General features: G+C 40.0%; 1 protein-coding gene across 4 annotated transcripts in view; it reads left to right on the top strand.

Annotated features, from left to right (window-relative positions):
• The window catches only part of GAB2 (GRB2 associated binding protein 2), a 188,299-nt gene that overhangs the window by 45,033 nt on the left and 124,995 nt on the right, over nt 1-18,271 (top strand). The window contains exon 1 of one of the 4 annotated variants that reach the window (XR_014814765.1): nt 9,750-9,872. The exons of 2 other annotated variants lie outside the window; for them this stretch is intronic. Coding sequence is in view for 1 of the 2 variants with exons in the window: in XM_084975435.1 (XP_084831561.1) it covers nt 9,852-9,872 (21 nt within the window). In the remaining variant the exon portion in view is untranslated. Of the gene's footprint in view, nt 1-9,749; nt 9,873-18,271 lie in introns of those variants that run through there. One more of the 4 variants, XM_084975435.1, reaches the window with a different exon arrangement.

Raw genomic sequence — 18,271 nt, 5'->3', positions numbered from 1 at the left:
AGAAAATTTAATGAATTTCCTTGATTTATGCTTTTTCGGAGAACTTGGCCATAAACAGCAAATTGGAGGCCTAGTGCAGTGTCTTCTCTGCACATAGCAGCAGCTCAGTAATATGTCTGGAGGGGGCTCTCCCTGGGCTGTAGAGTGAGGAGCTAGAAGCGGAATTCCAGTTGGGAGAAGCATTATCAATCATCACAAGCAATAAGCATTTTACAAAATGAGGTTGAGAGCTGTTAGTGGTGAGGTCATTGGTAGTGAGTTGTAAACAGCGTTTTAAAAAATGAAATAGAGAGTAGCATGCACTGTATTCCGTGTAGGTAGCTTGTGAACATTTTAAGTTAAATGTATGGGACTTTGCTGCAATTTTGAAAGAATCTCTTGTTGGATTGAGGTCAGAAGCCATGGATCTAGCCAGGGTTCTGTATTGGAATAAACAGAGTCCTGGGGGCAAGGAGTATCAAGATGCAATATGGAAAAGACCCTGGGAAAATAGGTTCTAGTCTTTACCCAAGCCCTTTGACTGCATCACACTCCCCCCAGAACTTCATATACTGCTCCTTATGGCCCTGAATGTCCTCTGCCTGACTTCACTCCCACCTCTGCTTGGTAAGGCTTGACTCACATGTTCCTTCTCTAGCACCTACCTGATTCTGGAATACAGTGGATGCTTATTAATACATGTTAAATGGTTGAGAACTTTCCCTCAGCTCTTCAGGTACTTTTCCTGGTCTCGTCTGTCTGTTTCTCCACTCAAATATCTGTTTATAGCTTAAAAAAAAAAATATATATATATATATATATACACACACACACACACTGGAGAACAAGCATTGTTTTATTTGCCTGTATATTCCCAGTACTTAACATAGTGCCTGCTATATAATTAGATGCTTCACAAATGTTGGAATATGTGTTTTCAAAAGGGGTATGTAATAGATGATTCAATAATACAATTATTGAATACTTATTATATACCAGGTATATGGTTATTGCTGGCGTAGATACAAATATGTATAAGAGAGCAGTGTTTTCCCTTGAGGAGCTTAGAGATTAAGAAATAGAAGCATAGGCATAGAGAGTTGCTGACAAAGTCACTCATGTTAGGATCTAGCTATATGGTTATTGTGTGGATAATGTGTAACTTCCCATTTCTGTGTTTGAATATCTGTCATTAAAACCAGACAGGAAGCTTATCTCCCCTTCCCAATTGATTTTCTCAGGAATAATCAAGAAACTTTGTTTCTGATTTGGTGATCTGGCAGTTCTAAAGGAGGTTAATTTGAGGGGCCAAAAGGAACGTCACCCTTTTTTCTATCCATTACTAAGACTTTGTTTAAAATCTCCCATTAGGATAATGGAATTGTCAGTTTCTACTTGCGGTGATAACAATTCTTGCTTTATGTATTTTGAGGCCATACTTTAAAATTACTTATCTTCCTGGACTTTGGAACCTGCTGTCTTTGTAAAGTGACCCTTTTGCCTTAGTATCTTTTCACTTGATAGTCATGTAGTTAACAGCAGCATTCTTTTGAGTAGTATACATGCCTTATGCAACTTTTTCCATTCTTTGACTTGCAGCCCACCTGTGCTCCTGTATTCAAGGTGAACCTTTTAAGAACAGTATGTAATTTGATTATATTTTGTATAGTCTGACAGTCTTTGTCTTTTAAGTGAGCATTTGGTTAATTCACATTTATTATGGTTAATACAATGAGACAAACTTTTTCTTTTAACTAGTGAGTTTAACTTATTTACATTTATTGTGATGATAGAAATATTTAGGTTTATTTCAACCATCTAGTGTTGTGCCTTCTGTGTGTTCTTATCTTTTGGATTGAGTATTTTACTTTTTCTCATTTTATATTTATTGCTCTACTAATTATGTTCTGTTTACTTTGTTAGGTGTTATCCTAGATATTCTATTATGTATACTTACTAAGATTTTTTATTAATGGCCATGCCTATGGCATATGAACGTTCCCAGGCCAGGAATTAAATTTGAGCCACAGCTGTGGCAACACTGGATACTTTTAACCCACTGCACCGGGTTAAGGATCAAACCCACGCCTCTGCAACAACCTGAGCCACTGCAGTCAGATTCTTAACTCACTGTGTCATAATGGAAACTCCTTAAATGTAGTAGATTATATGTTCACATGGTTTTAATACCAAGTGTGTGAAAAGTGTACTGTGAAGACTCTCCTATCCATTTGCCCCCATCTGCTCAATTCTAGTTCCTTAATGTATCTGTGTCTATAAAATCAGCCCATGTAATAAAATGCAGATTATAAATAAAGATACAAGGAGTTCCTGTTGTGGCTCAGCAGTAACAAACCTGACTAGTGTCCATGAGGATTCGGGTTCAGTCCCTGGCTTTGCTCAGTGGGTTAAGAATCCGGTGTTGCCATGAGCTGTGGTGTAGGTCACAGATGCAGCTTGCGTCTGGCGTTAGGTCTGTGGCGTAGGCTGGCAGATACAGCTCTGATTTGACTGCTAGCCTGGGAACTTTCATATGCCACAGGCAAGGCCTTAAAAAGACAAAAACAAAAAAAACAAAAAAAACATAAATATTCTATGTAACGGTTTCATACAAATAGTAACATAAAGCACAACTTTCTCTACCTTTTGTTTTTTTACTTAGTAGTATATTTTAATATTCTTTCCATATTGGTACAATGAAGAGTTTCCTTCCCTACTCCTTTTTTTTTTAAATAGCTAAATAGTATTCCATCAATTGATGGAACCATAACTGTCTTTATCAATGACCATTTACATTGTTTTCAACCTTACTTCTTTAAATAGATCTGCAAACTGTACCTGCATCATTGTGCATGTGTATTAGTTTGTCTCTAGATTAAATTTCTGGAGAGGAATTGCTTCATTAAAGGATCTGTAATTTAACCTTCGTTAAAGGATTCTTGGTTAAAGGATCCTTAGTTAAGGGTCTTTGGTTAAAGGATCTAATCTGTTATGTTATAATTTAGATATATTGTGTGTAATTTTGCCACATTAGAGGGTTTGGACAATTTACACTTCCACAGCAATATATGAGAGTGCCTGTTTCCACAGTCTTGCCAACATAGTTGTCAAACTTCTGGATTTTTGCCTATCTGATGGGTGGCAAATAGTATTTCAGTGTAGGTTTTTTTTTGTTTTTGTTTTTGTTTTTTTGACTGCACCCATGGAACACAGAAGCTACAGAGCCAGGAACTGAACCCAAGCCACAGCATCCTAAGCCATTGCAGCAACTTGAGCCTCAGCATTGACAACACTGGATCCCTAACCTTCTGAGCCACTAGGGAACTCCAGTGTAGTTTTAATTTGCATTCCTTTTGTACATCATCCCCATTATCTTTCCACATGTTTAAAAATAATTTTTATTTCCTTTGTTGTAAACAATCTGTTCATATGCTTTGCTAATTTTCTATGGGTACATATGGGGCTTATCATCTTATTGATTTGTAGGAGCTCTTTATTTAAGAGGTTGGCCTTTTATAATAGGAATTGCAAACCTTGATGCAGTATTTATTACTTCTAACCCAGTTTAACTTTTTTTTTTCTTGCTTTTCCCGTGTGTGTGTGTGTGTGTTTGCATGCTTAAGTATTTATTTATGTTACTATGCAGGATTTATAGATTTTTGTGTACTCTAACGATCTTGTGTTTTTTTATGGCTTCTAGACATCATTGTAATAGAAAGTTATAACAGAAATATACTGCATTTTTCTATTACTTTCATAGTTTCATTTTCTGTCACATGTAAATCTCTGATCATTTTGGAATTTATCCTGAACTATGTACTTGGGACAGATTTGGGTTTGTCACAATGCATTTAAATCTCAAATGCCATTTCAAATATCTTTCCTAAACTTTGAGATGCCACTTTTATCATAACCTAAGTACTTTATGCATTAATACCCATTTGTGGATTTACAATGTATTAAATTCCAATCATGTGTGTGTGTGTGTGTGTGTGTGTAGGACAACACACTTTGTTTTAATTAATGAGACTTTATGGTATATTTTTATCATATGATTGCCTACATCTCCCCTTATTACTATTCTATTTTTCCATATGAACCTTACAGTTACCCTTTCCTAGTTAAAAAAATTGGTAGTTTTACTGAGTTTAAATTTCTAAATCTGCTTAGGGAAAACTGACCTAACACCTACATTTTACTTTGGTTGGCCTAAAGGAATATCTTTACCTTCTGTATTTGTTTCCTGTGATTACTGGATGGAATGACAGCATATTTGTTGGCTTAAGACACCCACAACTAAAAGCTGGCTCTAGCAAAGATCTAAAAGCAGTCCACTTAGCAGTGTCATCCAGCTATTGGCTTTTGATTGTGGATTCTTAGAAGAGGCATTTCTCCTTCTCTACTGGGTAAAACAGGACAATTTCTTTGTGGTCCCTTTCAGTGCTACAGATTTGAATATGGTTCATCTCTGTACTGAGGGTACAGTATAGTCCATTGGTATCCCAAGTTTATATAGGTATTTCATACAAGACTGTCCTACCTAAGCTGGACCCTAGGCTTTATCTTCTGTTGCCAATTTCCCAAATGGTCACTGCAGTGGTCAGTAGTGTTTGTCACATAGCCCACAGGGCAAAAGCTGGCTTTAGTGTTCTCTTCCTTTCCAAGATTTTTGTTTTCATTTACTGTGATAAGATACATACAACATAAATTAAACCATGTAAGCCCCCTTTATTTTTTATTTTTTTATTTGAGGAGTGTGCACATATTCCATAATTATTTTTAATTACAACAATAATAAGAACTCCATTAATGAAGCAAATCTTGTTAGAAACTAATTAAGAAAACTTGGTAGAATTCAAATTGGAAACAGTTTGAATTGACAATTCTGAGTGCATAGTGGTAAGAAACGATCTATCATACAGTAATTAAAGAACATTTTAAATCTTACCCTTCAGCTGTATCTTCATAGCTCTTTTATAATTGTAGGTAACTAGCTAGTTAACTAATTCCAAAGCAAATATATTCATCACTGTATACAATTTTCTTTTCATGTTCAGTAATATCTAGTGATTGGTTTGCATAGTTTAGGAAGAATGCCTGTTCTTTAAATTTTTTTTTTTTTACAAAATAAAATACATATACTTAAACACAGTTACATTCACACAGATTATTATATCATGGATCTTAAGAAACATATTAAGCGACTCCCTCTGGAGAAGTGGAATGGAAAATATGCTGAGACAAATAGGAAATTTATTCTATACTTTATCCCATTTTGTATGGCTTTCATCTTTACTATTTAGTATTATCTATTACATTTCAATTTTTCTTTAAAAGTTAGCATTATATTAAAATTGTGTATATTATGCAACTAAAATTTATAAAGAAGAAAGCCTTATATACCATTAAATATTTTATATAGCATAATAAAAAGAATAACTTAACTGGTAAGAATAACAAAAATAATACACCCCCTGAAAATAAGTAAAATATAAAATGCATAAATTGGTTAAAAAACAGTGTAAATATGTCCTCACAATTTGTTACATCTTACTGATTCTTCAATATAGGCATTATACCATTCTAGGTGATGTGATAAACAAGACATTATAGACTTTACATTGTACCATGGAGAGAAATGGTTATTAATAATACAATTGTAGAATGGTATTATTTAATTGTACAGTGGCATTATTTAATTATAATTATCATAAATTCTTTGATGGAGAGGAAATCAGAATCAGTTCTAAGAAGACTTCAGCATTCCAAGGATGATGTCAAATGACCCCCTTCATGGTGGATTATGCACTTATTTACTATGAGATGTATTTCTTCTTCAGAGATTCCTTGTTTATCAATTGTAGGTTTTTGGTTTGCAGTTATTCTGAAGTTTTGATATAAGAGTCTATATGTATATGAGATTGTTTTAAGTTGTTGTTCCCTTAATTGCAAGTTCATCTCCAGTGTCCTGCATTTGTACCCACCTCTTCTCATGATTTCTGATTTTGGTGGTATAATCGTGCATGGATGATTTCATATCTTTACTGTATATATACCTTTACTGGTGAGCCTTGTCATTTGTGGAATTTTTGTTTCCTGTTGCTGTCTTTTCTTTTCTGCCTAGAGAAATTCCTTTAGTATTTGTTGTAAGGCTGGTTTTTGCTGAATTCTCTCAGCTTTTGCTTATCTGTGAAGGTTTTGATTTCTCCTTCACATCTGAATGAGAACCTTGCTGGGTAAAGTAATCTTGGTTGGAGGTTTTTTCCTTTCATCACGTTAAGTATATCATACCACTTGCTTCTGGCCTGCAGAGTTTCTGCTGAAAAATCTGCCAATCACCTTATTGGGGTTCCCTTGTGTGTTACTTGTTTCTTTTCCCTAACTGCTTTCAAGATTTTCTCTTTGTCTTTAATTTTGGTCAGTTTGATTAATATGTGTCTCGGGGTGTTCCTCCTTGGGTTTATTTTATATGGTACTCATTGTGCTTCCTGGATTTGAGTGAGTGATTCCTTCCCCATGTTAGGGAAGTTTTCGGCTATTATCTCTTGGAATATTTTTTCTGTCCCCTTCTCTCTCTCTTCTCCTTCTGGCACCCCTATAATACGGATGTTGGTGTTTTTGATGTTGTCCCAGAGTTCTCTGAGACTCTCTTCATTTGTTTTCAGTCTTTTTTCTCTTTTCTGTTCCACATCCATAATTTCCACTAATCTGTCCTCCATTTCGCTTATTCGTTCTTCCGCCTCCTGTATTCTGCTGTTGGTTGCTTCTAGTGAATTTTTTATTTCAGTTATTGTATTTTGCATCTCTTCTTGTTTAAGTTTTATATCTTGTATCTCATTGGTCAGTGTTTCCTGTAAGTTATCTATCTTTGCCTCCAGTTTATTCTCAATATCTTACATCATCTTCAGCATCAACAATCTAAAGTCTTTTTCCTGGAGGCTAACAATCTCCTCATCACTTAGTTGTTTTTTCTGGGGTTTTTCCTTTCTCCTTCATCTGAGTTATAGTTCTCTGTCTTTTCATTTTTATAGGTTTTTGGTGTGGTGACCTTTTTACAGATGATAGAGTTGTAGCCTCTCTTACTTCTGGTTTCTGCCTTGTGGCTGAAGTCAGCATGGGGGCTTGCTGTAGGCTTCCTGATGGGAGGGGTTGATGCCTGCCCTCTGGTAGGTAGAGCTGATTCTAATCCCTCTGGTGGGTGGGGCTTAGTCTCTGGATGGGATTAGAGGCAGCTGTGTGCCTGAGGGGTCTTTAGGTAGCCTGTTTACTGAGGGGTGGGGCTGTGATCCCACCTGGGTTGTTGTTTGCCCTGGGGCTTCTCAGCAGCTGACTGACAGGTGGGGCCAGATTTTTCCAAAATGGCCACCTCTGGAGAAAGGCAGCTGCTGAATATTCCCGAGAGTTTTGCCTTCAGTGTCCTTCCCTCACAAAAAGCCACGTTCACCCCTGTTTTCCCAGGATGTCCTCCAAGAACTGCGGTCAGGTTTGACCCAGATTCCCGTGGAGACTTTGCTTTGCCCTGGGACCCAGTGCACGTGAAAGTCTGTGTGCGCCTTTTAAGAATGGGGTCTCCATTTCCTCCAGTCCCGTGGAGCTCCTGCGCACAAGCCCCACTGGCCTTCAATGCCAGATGCTCTGGGGCTCTTTCTCCCAGTGCCAGATCCCCACATGCGAGAGTTTGATGTGTGGCTCAGAACTCTCACTCCTGTAGGTGAGTCTCTGTAAACCAAATAGTTTCCAGTCTGTGGAGGTTCCCACCCAGGAGGTATGGGGTTGTTTATATCACGAAATCGCCCCTCCTGCCTCTTGATGTGGCCTCCTCTTTTTCTTCTGGAGTAGGGTATCTTTTTTAAGGTTTCAGGTCCATTTGGGTGGGGATTGCTCAGCTTTTAGTTGTGAATGTTGTTGTTTTTAGGAGAGAAGTTGAGCTCCAGTCCTTCTATTCCACTATCTTAATCCTCTCTCATAAGCCCCCTTTAAATATACAATCCGGTGACGTGAGGTTCTTTACATTGTTGATAACCATCACCACCACCCATCTCTAGAACATTTCATCTTCTCACACTGAAATTCTGTACCCACTAAACATAGCACCCCCTTGCCCCTAGCCCCTGGCAACTACCATGCTACTTTTGGTCTCTGTGATTTTGACTATTCTGTGTACCTCGTTTAAGTAGACTCAGAGAATTTGTGATTTTATGTCTGGTTTATTTCACTTAGTATAATGTCTTCAGAGTTCATCCATGATGTAGCATGTGTCAGAACTTTCTTCCTTTTTAAGGCTGAATAGTAATCCATTGTATATATAAGACACATTTTGTTTATCCTTTCATTATTAACGGACATTTGGGTTGTTTCCACCTGCTTTTCATTTCATTTCATTTTTGTTCTGTGCAGATTCCTTTAATTTTTGTTCTGTCAGGTATTCTTGACAGCTCAGCATGATGCATTTTTAAAAATTAATTTACAGACTATTTATTTAGCTTTTTAAATCTTTTTCTTTGGGAGGGACATCCAGAATATTTAGATCACCTTACTGCTAGAAACCAAGGTCTGTATCATGACCAGAAAGCAATCGCAGAGAACCCATTTTTACATTCTTCCTTTTGGAGTACTAGAAGATTCTGAAATAGACAGCAATTAATATGTAGCTTTATATGTTTTAATTCTTTCTTTGAGGTCTGTTAGATAATATTTTTGATGTATCTACAAGAAAACCTGTAGAATATCTTAAGAAAACTCATCTCTGTCTTGCAGGGTTTGGCATTCTTAACATGTTGTTGATGCCAGCCCACCTCTGCCCCCCACAATCCTGCATGTCCCAGTATCCAGTAGGAGCATTTGAAATTTGTACAGAGATAATCAGAATTGTAGACAGCTTGAGCCAAAAGGGTATAATTCTCACCCCTCCTCCCTCCACCACTGTGTCTTAAAGATGAGTTGGCCAAGGTTAAGCAACTGCTTGGGGTCATAGAAGGAATCTGTGGCAGCTAGAACTTCAGTCTCCAAGTTCTGTCCCAATATACTTTGTACCACGGAGTCCTTTCTCTCTTTAGGGAGCCATTGTGATTCACCAATGGGTTCTGACCTTGGTCTTTGGAAAAGTTGCTGTGGATGTTGGTGAAGGTGACCTGACGCTGATGCATGGGTCAGAGTAGAGGCAGAAATCATCCCCTAATTAACTGCTTGAAGACTAAATAGAGTGGGCCTTTCATATTTCACTCTTTCGCTGACTCTCCTGTTTGTGGAGTCTTTTTAGATAATAGAATGTTAGGGCTGGAGGACTCTTGTGATTATTCAGTCCAATCCCAAGTTGCCTACCAGGACATTTTGGGATCCTCTGCTTGGATGCTTTACTATTTAGGAAATTTATTTATTCATTTACTATTTAGGAAACTGACACCTAAAATATGCACATGATTTCCCCAAGCTCATAGAAGGTGTTCTTAGCAAAGCCAGAACTGTACCCAAGTCTCCTAATTCTTTTTCTAGTGGAGGATTCCCATCAAAGGAGTGCATGAGCTTTGCTCCTGCTCCTCAATTAAGCTCCAGTTTCAAGGTCTCTGTTTTAAGATTGTGAAAAGTCCTAAGGGTGGTTTGCCTTTGAGAATAAGCCAGAACCTGAAGGGTTAATAGAAATTGAAGAGTGAAGTGGGAGCCTTTTTTCTCCTCTCCTCAACTGGGGAGCTGCTGGGCTGTTTCACTTGCACTGCATGTGTTCCATTACAGCATAATGATGTAATTACCAGTAATGTTGCTGCTGCTAGAGTAGTGGTGGAGAGGCAGCATTAAGGAGAAGACCAGCCCCAGTTTTCTCCTAAGGGCCATTTCAGCCCACTTCAGTCTATTAGATTGAAGATGCTGGAAGGCGAATGGCTTTAGCAGAGGAAAAGGTCAGATTTAAAAGCTTTTCTGGGCATGGTATTTATTGTTGCTTTTTTGACCTTCAGCAAAGTCCCCTGTGTGTTTGTCCTTGATTCTTGCCTTTCCCATTAATGCTTGAAAGCCGTATTGCTGGCTGGGCCAGGTCTCTGGCATAGATGGTTTTCTATGTGGTGTTATTTGAGAAGGTGTAGCACTGTCTAGATTACCAGTCCTTTTGCCTACCACCATTATAGTGTCAAAAGCATTTTTGACTCTTGAATAATTTAGTTTTGAGTGTTTCTGCATACATATATATCCCTTCTACAGATATGCTTAGACCTAAATAATTTATGAGATAATATTTAAAATACAGAAAAATAAGGAATATAGCCCAGTGCCTTAGGCAACTCACTTAACCTTTCTGTGCCTCTCTTTTGAAACATACAACCTGCCACCTGGTGATTATAAGGAGATTATTAGGGTCTTTGGAACATGGTAGACCTTTCCAAAAGTTTCCCCCTTTGGGGGGATGCTTATTCTTTCATAGCATCAAGCGCCTGCTAGATCCAGGGCTCTGAGCTATTGTGTACTATGGACCATGCAGAACTGGAAGATGACAGCTCCTGCTGTCAGGGAACTCTATTATTTGTTAATGGGAGGAACGCAAAGGAAAACATTGGTTGGAATTGTAGAAAAGTGGCTTTCATACAGGTTATAGGAAGGCACAAGCAAGTTTTGCTTATTCCGTCAGTGGTTCTCAAAGTGCTCTTCCTGCATCAGCATCACATAGGAACCTATTAGATGTACAGGTTCTCAGGCCCCAAGCAGACCTACCGAGACAGAAGGTCTAGGGGTTGGGGCCTACGCTTGGTTTTTACCAAACCCTCTAGTATTCTGATGCATCCTGAAATTTGAAAACCACTGGTTTATATTATGACTTAGTATTAGGAGCCACTCGAATACATAAAATCTCTTATGTTTATCTAGAGCTGCAATGTCCAATACAGTAGCCACTGGCCACAGGTGGGTATTTAAATTTAAATAAATTAAAACTAAGTAAAATTTAAAATTCTCAGTTGCACTTAGCCACATTTTCAGTGCTCAATAGACACATGTGTCTAGTAGTACGTACTGAACAGCGCAGACATAAACATTTCTGTCATCACAGAAATTGAATAATGCTGGACTTCGAGCAGTGGTGCTCAAAGTTAAGCATGAATCAGATCACTTAGAGGACTTGGTGAAACACAGATTGCTGGGCCCCACAGAAGGGGTTCCTGATTTAGCAGGTCTCAACTAAACGTGAAGAAATTATACTTACCACAAGTTTCTAGGTGATACTGATGCTGCTGGTCCAGGGAGCACTAGATTCTTAACCTAAACTCTGCAAATCTCCTAAAATTAAAGGCAAAACACTGTGTATATCCACATAATGAAGGTTATAGGATATAGGACCATAGGTTTTTTTAAAAAAATATATAGTTTATTTACAATACTGTGCAAATTTCTGCTCTACAGCAGAGTGACCCAGACATATAGTTTTAATCTCGTTTTGAAGTGGGTCAGCCCATCAGTCAGGACAACTTTTAGCTGCTGTTAACAGAAAATCTGAGTAACAGAGACTTAAATCACAAGGACATTGATGTTCATTTAGCAGAGTTTCAGGGTTCTTTCAGCAGCTCAAGATTGTCACCAAGAAAATCAAGCACTTTACCTACTGAGAAGACTGCTTATTTATTTATTTTAATCGGAATGAGGTTACCTACCTTTGGACCCATCCTGGCAAAGGGGAGTAAGATTTGCCTAACGGCTTTAGACCAGTTGTAACTCAACCTCTGGAACTGAGGCTTACCCTCCTGGAGACCGTGGGTGAACTCTCTGAACAAATGTTAGTTCTGTTAACAGGGATAAAGAGAGAAATGCTCATTGGATTGACAGGGGTCTGCACCTGTCTCGGCGAGTGACCTGAAAAGGGTTAGGAACATCTGGTCTGCCTCTCTTCAGCTCATCACATGCTTTCAACTTGCTGGACTAGTAGGACCTGGACTTGCTCAGCTGCGAAGCTTTACCTGGCTCTGTCCTCTGAGGCCTCTCAGACCTTATGACAGGTCTGTGCAGCAGTTCTGCTCATAATGGGGGTGAAGTGGGGTAGAATCCAAGAACCTGATCTAAGCCCCTAGAAGTCAGCATCAAGTCAGCCTGGAAGCTACGCGCCCCCCGACCCCCCCATTCTAAAAAGAGTTCTGGTGGAAGGGTTGATGGCAGCTGAGCTGGCAAGACTCTATACCTGTGTCCCCTACCCCTCAGAGCAGTTCTGCTTTTGTTTGTTTTTATATATCACAGTTCTGCACAAAATCTTGTTTGTAGAAATAAAATGTTCCACCTCTTTGAAAAGAGGTGGGGAGCAGTGCCTAAATGATACCGAAGGTTCCTTCCAACACTGGCATGGAGCCCCAGGGGTGGCCACTGGAATAGAGGGACTAAGCTATTAACACGTGAAGCAGAAGTATAGTACCTTCTTGTTTGTGGAGCAAGAACTCTGACTGGCTTGTTCTCCATTGGTTCCAGTTGCCTCAGTCAACAGCTGGACACAGTACCCGATTGTTTGCAGCAAAAGTCCTGCAAGTCCGTTTCCTCTAAAAGCTTCTTCTGCCACTTCCCTCCCCCCTCCTCCCCATCCTCCTGGGACAGAAGTGGACTCAAGGGAGAATGTTTCAGTTCCCCTGCTGGGTTGTGTGTCTTCCTCTCACACCCCGTCCAGAACGTCTAGGGAATTTTTACTGTCCAAAGCTGCTTACCAGAAACCGTTTGGCAGAGCCTAGTTTGGAGGAGGAGGCACTAATTAAATGATCAAAAAAGTACACATCCCAGTGGTGAATACATTCCTAATGTGTGTGAAGAGGGAGCAAAGGAGTTCTGGTAAAACTGCAGTTCATGCTAAACCGGGAACGGAAATGCGGAACAACCCAAAACACTGCTATAGACATTAATTCTCAGACGTTTAATCCCGGACTCTCCATAGAACACTCAGGATTACGTCAGAATTTCAGGGGTTTGCGCTGCGGCCCAGTGGGAGCGAACCCGACTAGGATCCATGAGGATGCAGGTTCAATCCCTGACCTCACTCAGTGGGTTAAGGATCCAGTGTTACCGTGAGCTAGGATGTAGGTCGCAGACACGGCTTGGATCTGGTGTTGCTGTGGTTGTGGTGTAGGCTGGAGGCTGCAGCTCTGATTTGACCCCTAGCCTGAGAAAGAAAGAAAAAATAGTAATTTCAGTGTATGTTTGTACATAATGAAAATTTTTTTAAAAGTTGGTATTGTAGTGTGAACTGATACAATGAAAAGCTGCCTACTTTTGTAGTACAGATTTCAGAAAGTAAAGCTTAGCTGCTGGGGGAGTAGGAGGCAGCAGAGCAGTTCTCAGAGGAAGTGCACGAGAGTCTTAAGGGTTTCGAGGGAAGATTATTTTTGGTTATAAACGGAGGGCCTTTGTTTAAGTTGAAAAACATGACTGGTCTAATCTTCCAAGGCTCATAGACAATTAGAGTGCAAGTTTAGGCCCCGGACCCAGGTCCTTGCTGTCTGAGCTCAGAGTTGATCCCTATCCTGAACTACCCATCCAGATCTGGCTTTCCTATTGTTTCTCTCTGTGGCCCACTCTCTGCAGCTCAAGCCACCTTCTCCTTGATCTGTTGGCCTGGCTTCAGGGGAGCTGGGCTACAGCTGGTCTGAAATAGGAAGACTGTAAATTTATTTAAATGTTCAGCATGACCCACTGGCTTCACTTTTTCCATCATGATGAATGAAAATGTAGACAACAGAATGTTTCACAAGACAGACAAAGAGAATACGGAAAATGCAGAACCAGGAACTGTGCGATTTGTTTTTGCTTTAAAAAAGCATATTACAGAACTTCTTGGGTTTTTTTTTTTTTTTTTTTTTTTTTTACCTCTGTCATCTGTGACCCATTCGCCTGTTCAGCCAAGATATTTTGGCTTTTTTTCTCTGGGAAACCAGTGGGTGGGTGAGTGTGGAGGAGCCAAGAGTTAACAAAATACCAGCAGATGCTGGAGCGAGTTAGAGGAGTCTCCTTGGCTGCACAGTCAGAGGCATACCCCACCTCCCACCCTCCCAGGCTCCTTGGAGAAGGACTTGAGAGGATTCGCCAGTCCTCATGAAGAAAATCTCGAGGAACTCTTCCTGTCCCTGGGCCTTCGGGGCTTTGCCTTCCTGAGGATGCCCTAAGCGCTGTAGGAAATAACAGCATTGTCCTTTGAAGTCAAGCTACCTGGTTTGATTCCAAATCCATCACGGAATCCAAACCTACCGTTTACCATCCGGGTGGCTTTTGATGAGCTCCTTCTGAGCCTGTTTCCTCATCTGTAATAGAGATAATAGAGCCTACCTCATCAGATGTGTTAGAATTAAATAAGGCACTAGGTAGGAAGTACCTAGCACATTGCCAAACACCTGACTAATAATAAATAAAAAGGTTTTTATATTACTTACGTTCAGTTTTCTATCTTCTCTGTGGCCACGAGATGGGCAGTAATAACTTTCTAACTTGATTCTAGTGGCAGGAGGGCTAACAAAGTGAATTTTTTTCCTTATCAACTTTAAGGGATAATTTACACATGATAAACTGCATCTGTCTAAATGCAGTGAGTTTGACAGTTGTCTCTGCCCATGCAGGGACTACTGTGGTTAAGATACAGAACATTTCTCCCAGCCCCCTGGGGGGCTTGTCTCTTTGTGGTCTGTCCTTTCCTTTGTCCTCCACCCCAGGCAAGTACTTATCTCTTGGCACTGTAAATTCGCTTGCATTTTATGAATAAAATCATACAGCATGTACGCTTTTGGCCCGGCTTCTTTCATGCAGCATAATGTTTGTTTAGTTGTGTCCATGTTGTTGTGTGTGTTCCTTTGGTCACTAAGGTCTATTCCATTGTGTGGCTCTACCACCCACTTGTTAGTGGACATTGGAGTTGTTGGCAGTTTCTGGCTGTTTTGAATAAAGCTGATATGAACATTCATTTGCATGTCTTTGGGCATTTGTTTTTACTTCTCCTGGCTAAATACCAAGGATCTGAGCATCTGAGTTATATGGTAGTTGTTAAGCTTTATTTTATTTTGTTTTTTTGTCCTTTTAGGGCTGCACCCACGGCATATGGAGGTTCCCAGGCAAGGGGGTCTAATCGGAGCTGTTGCTGCCGGCCTGCACCACAGCCACAGCAATGCCAGATCCGAGCTGTGTCTGCAACCTACACCATAGCTCATGGCAACACCGGATCCTTAACCCACTGAGCGAGGCCAGGGATTGAACCCGCAACCTCATGGTTCCTAGTTGGATTCACTTCCACTGAACCATGACAGGAACTCAAGTTTTTTTTTTTTTTTTTTTTTTTTTTAAACTACCTATCTATACTTATACTCAATGGAATGCTACTCACCCATAAGAAAGAACAAAATAATGCCATTTGCAGCAACATGGATGGAACTAGAGACTCTCATACTAGGTGAAATAAGAAAGAGAAAGATAAATACCGTAAGATATCTCTTACATGTGGAATCTAAAATATGACACAGATGAACCTATCTGCAGAACTGAAACAGACTCATGACATGGAGAGTAGACTTTTGATTGCCAAGGGCAAGGGGGAAGGTATAGGATGAACTGGGAGTTTGGGGTTAGTAGGTGCAAACTATTACATTTAGAATGAATAAGCAAAAAGATCCTGCTGTATAGCACAGGAAACTATATCCAGCCACTTGTGGTGGAACGTGATGGAAAATAATATGAGAAAAAGAATGTGTGTGTGTGTGTGTGTGTGTGCGCATGAATGACTGGGTCACTTTGCTGTACAGCAGAAATTGACGGAACACAACTGTAATTAAAAAAATAAGAACAAACAATAACAACAGACAACAACCAACCTATTTTACATTCCCACCAGTAGTGTGTGTGCTCCATTCCACGTGTGCCACATCTTCGCTAACACAGTATGGTCAGTCTTAATTTTAGTCATTCTAAGGAGTTTATAGGTAATGATATTTTATTGTAGTTCTCATTAATAATGATCTAATAATCTTCAGCCTTTTTTTGTGTGTGTGTGGCAAGTGGTCTTTTGTACAGCTTCTTTTGTGTGGTCCCTGTTCAAATCTTTTGCCCATTTTTAACAGGGTACAGTTTATCTTCCTGTCATTAAGTTGTAAGAGTTTTTTACATGGTTCTGAGTACCAGCTCTTTGTAAGATAGAAATATGTGAAATTTCTTTCCGTGAAAACATGTGAATATTTCCTCCCAGTCTGGTTTGCTTTTTTATTTTCTTAATGGTCCTGTTTGAGGAGCAAAAGCTTTGAATTTTAATGGTCTGTTTTGTCTATTGTTGATTAAAATATTTTTTGTTGTTGTTTGATTACCTCCCTCTGGGTTACAAAACTTTTTCTCCTGTATTTTCTTCTAGGAGCTTGTATACTTAGATCTATGATCCATGTCAAGTTAATTTTTGTACAGGTGTGAGGTAAGGGTTAATAGGGAAATTATCATTTGAGTATCTTATATTATCCGGAACGTTAATTCTCAGTAAATGAATATTCTAAGATAGGGAGTTATCCTTGTTTTAATGATGAGGAAAAGAAATCTCAGAAAGCCTAGGTAACTTGCTCAAGTCTTAACACCCAAGATTCAAGCCCATGATTGCCAAATGCTAAAGCCCATATGTTTTCTACACTATTATGCTAGCATTTTATTTTCAACATTGAATTAGTATCTATGTTTCAAAATGTGCAGCTGTTGGAGTCCCCCTCATGGCTCAGTGGAAATGAATCTGACCAGTAACCATGAGGATACAGGTTCTACCCCTGGCCTCGCTCACTGGGTTAAGGATCCGGCGCTGCTGTGAGCTGTGGTGTAGGTAAAGGATGTGGCTCAGATCTTGCACTGCTGTGATTGTGGCTGTGGCACAGGCCAGCAGCTACAGCTCCGTCTTGACCCCTAGCCTGGGAACCTCTGTGTGCCAAGGGTGTGGCCCTAAAATAAAAAGATAAAAATAAAATGCCCAGCAGTAACCTGTGAAGAGGATATAAAATAGGAGGTGGCACTGCCATTCTGAGGTCATTCATATCCCAAAGCCCAACCTTATGACGTTATCCACAGCAGGAATGATAAGACCTTGGGCCAGAGGGTCAGTGTCAGGCCTTTTGCGTAGGTTTGTATTTCAGAAGCTATAAATATAACTCTCTTAGTGCTCTGTTGACAAGGAGCCTTATCCCGAGTTCTTTTTCCATTTTACAGCTGGTCTATCAGAAATATGAAGTGAAGTGCCTGGCCACACAGACAGTTAATCCATGGAGTACCCAGCTGGATAGCTGAGTCCCAGTGTGTTTGGTTTGAGCTTTTATTTTTGGAAAACAAATATTGAGTCAGCCTCTCTTCCTTCCCTCTCCCTAACTCATCATCCCTTCTGGATTCTCTTAGATGCTGTGGTCATGCCGGGTAAACTTCCGTTCAGCCACGACAGAATGTCAGAGAAGTGACCTGTCCTTTGATATTTAACGTGCCCTCCCACCCTTTAAAGAAAAGTCTATTTAAGGCTGTTCGCTTTTGACATTTTCGAAGAATCTGTGAGTCTTACTGAGCAGGCCTGTTTTGTTTCTTTTAAAAAAATGTTGGAGGGAGTGCGAAGATAGCAGCCTGTACTTCTCTGGTCTTGCTTTTCAACAATGTAGCTTTGGTAACTTCACTCCCTTTTCTCTCTCCCTTTCTATGAGGCAGTATGATGTAGGGAGGAGAGGGTGGACCTCTGTAGTGAGAAGTTTGTCGCTTTGAATCCCAGCTCCTCAAAGCCCCAGTGTGAGGCTTATAAAGGATGTCTTCTGAGTACAGAATCCTGTTTACTGTAAGATATACTGCGTTCTCTTTGGCTGAGCTGGGCAAAATCCAGCCACGGAGAGTAAAGCATTGTAGTTATTCTGCCTGTTCGATTGTCCAAACTAGCTGCCAAGTGGATTATCCTCGTCTCTGGAAGCAAACTCCTCTGTCTTTGATGTGGTTGTTTGCCAGTGAGAAGCTTATTAGGAGAAATGTGAATTGCAAGAAGTGTGGAGGAGAAAAGACAGTCTGTCTAATACAGGGAAGATCAGGTGTAGGTTGATAGGGAAGAGGGACCCCGGTTTACACATTGGGGAGTTACACGTCCATCTTCTGAAGTACAGCCCTGAAAAACATTAACCTGTTTAAGTGATGGGATGGGGAGAGTCCCGTCTCTCAGTACCTTCTAGTTACTGTACCTTCCATCCGGCCTCTTTGCCTCTCTTCCATGTGAGCCTCCCTTGCACTTCAACTTGGTGGCTGGTTTCTGCTTCCCTTTTGCCCATTAAGGATGATATGGTCTTCCCAGGTACCATGTGCGAATCTATACATCCTT

The sequence above is a fragment of the Sus scrofa genome, chromosome 9, assembly GCF_054392235.1.
Source record: "Sus scrofa isolate SSC_HxYL_T2T_F1_AM1 chromosome 9, Sscrofa_HxYL_maternal_Yorkshire_Landrace_v2.0, whole genome shotgun sequence".
In the NCBI taxonomy this organism is placed as follows: Eukaryota; Metazoa; Chordata; class Mammalia; order Artiodactyla; family Suidae; genus Sus; species Sus scrofa.
Note: the sequence above shows the minus strand (reverse complement) of the source record. Positions and strands in the feature narration are given on the sequence as shown.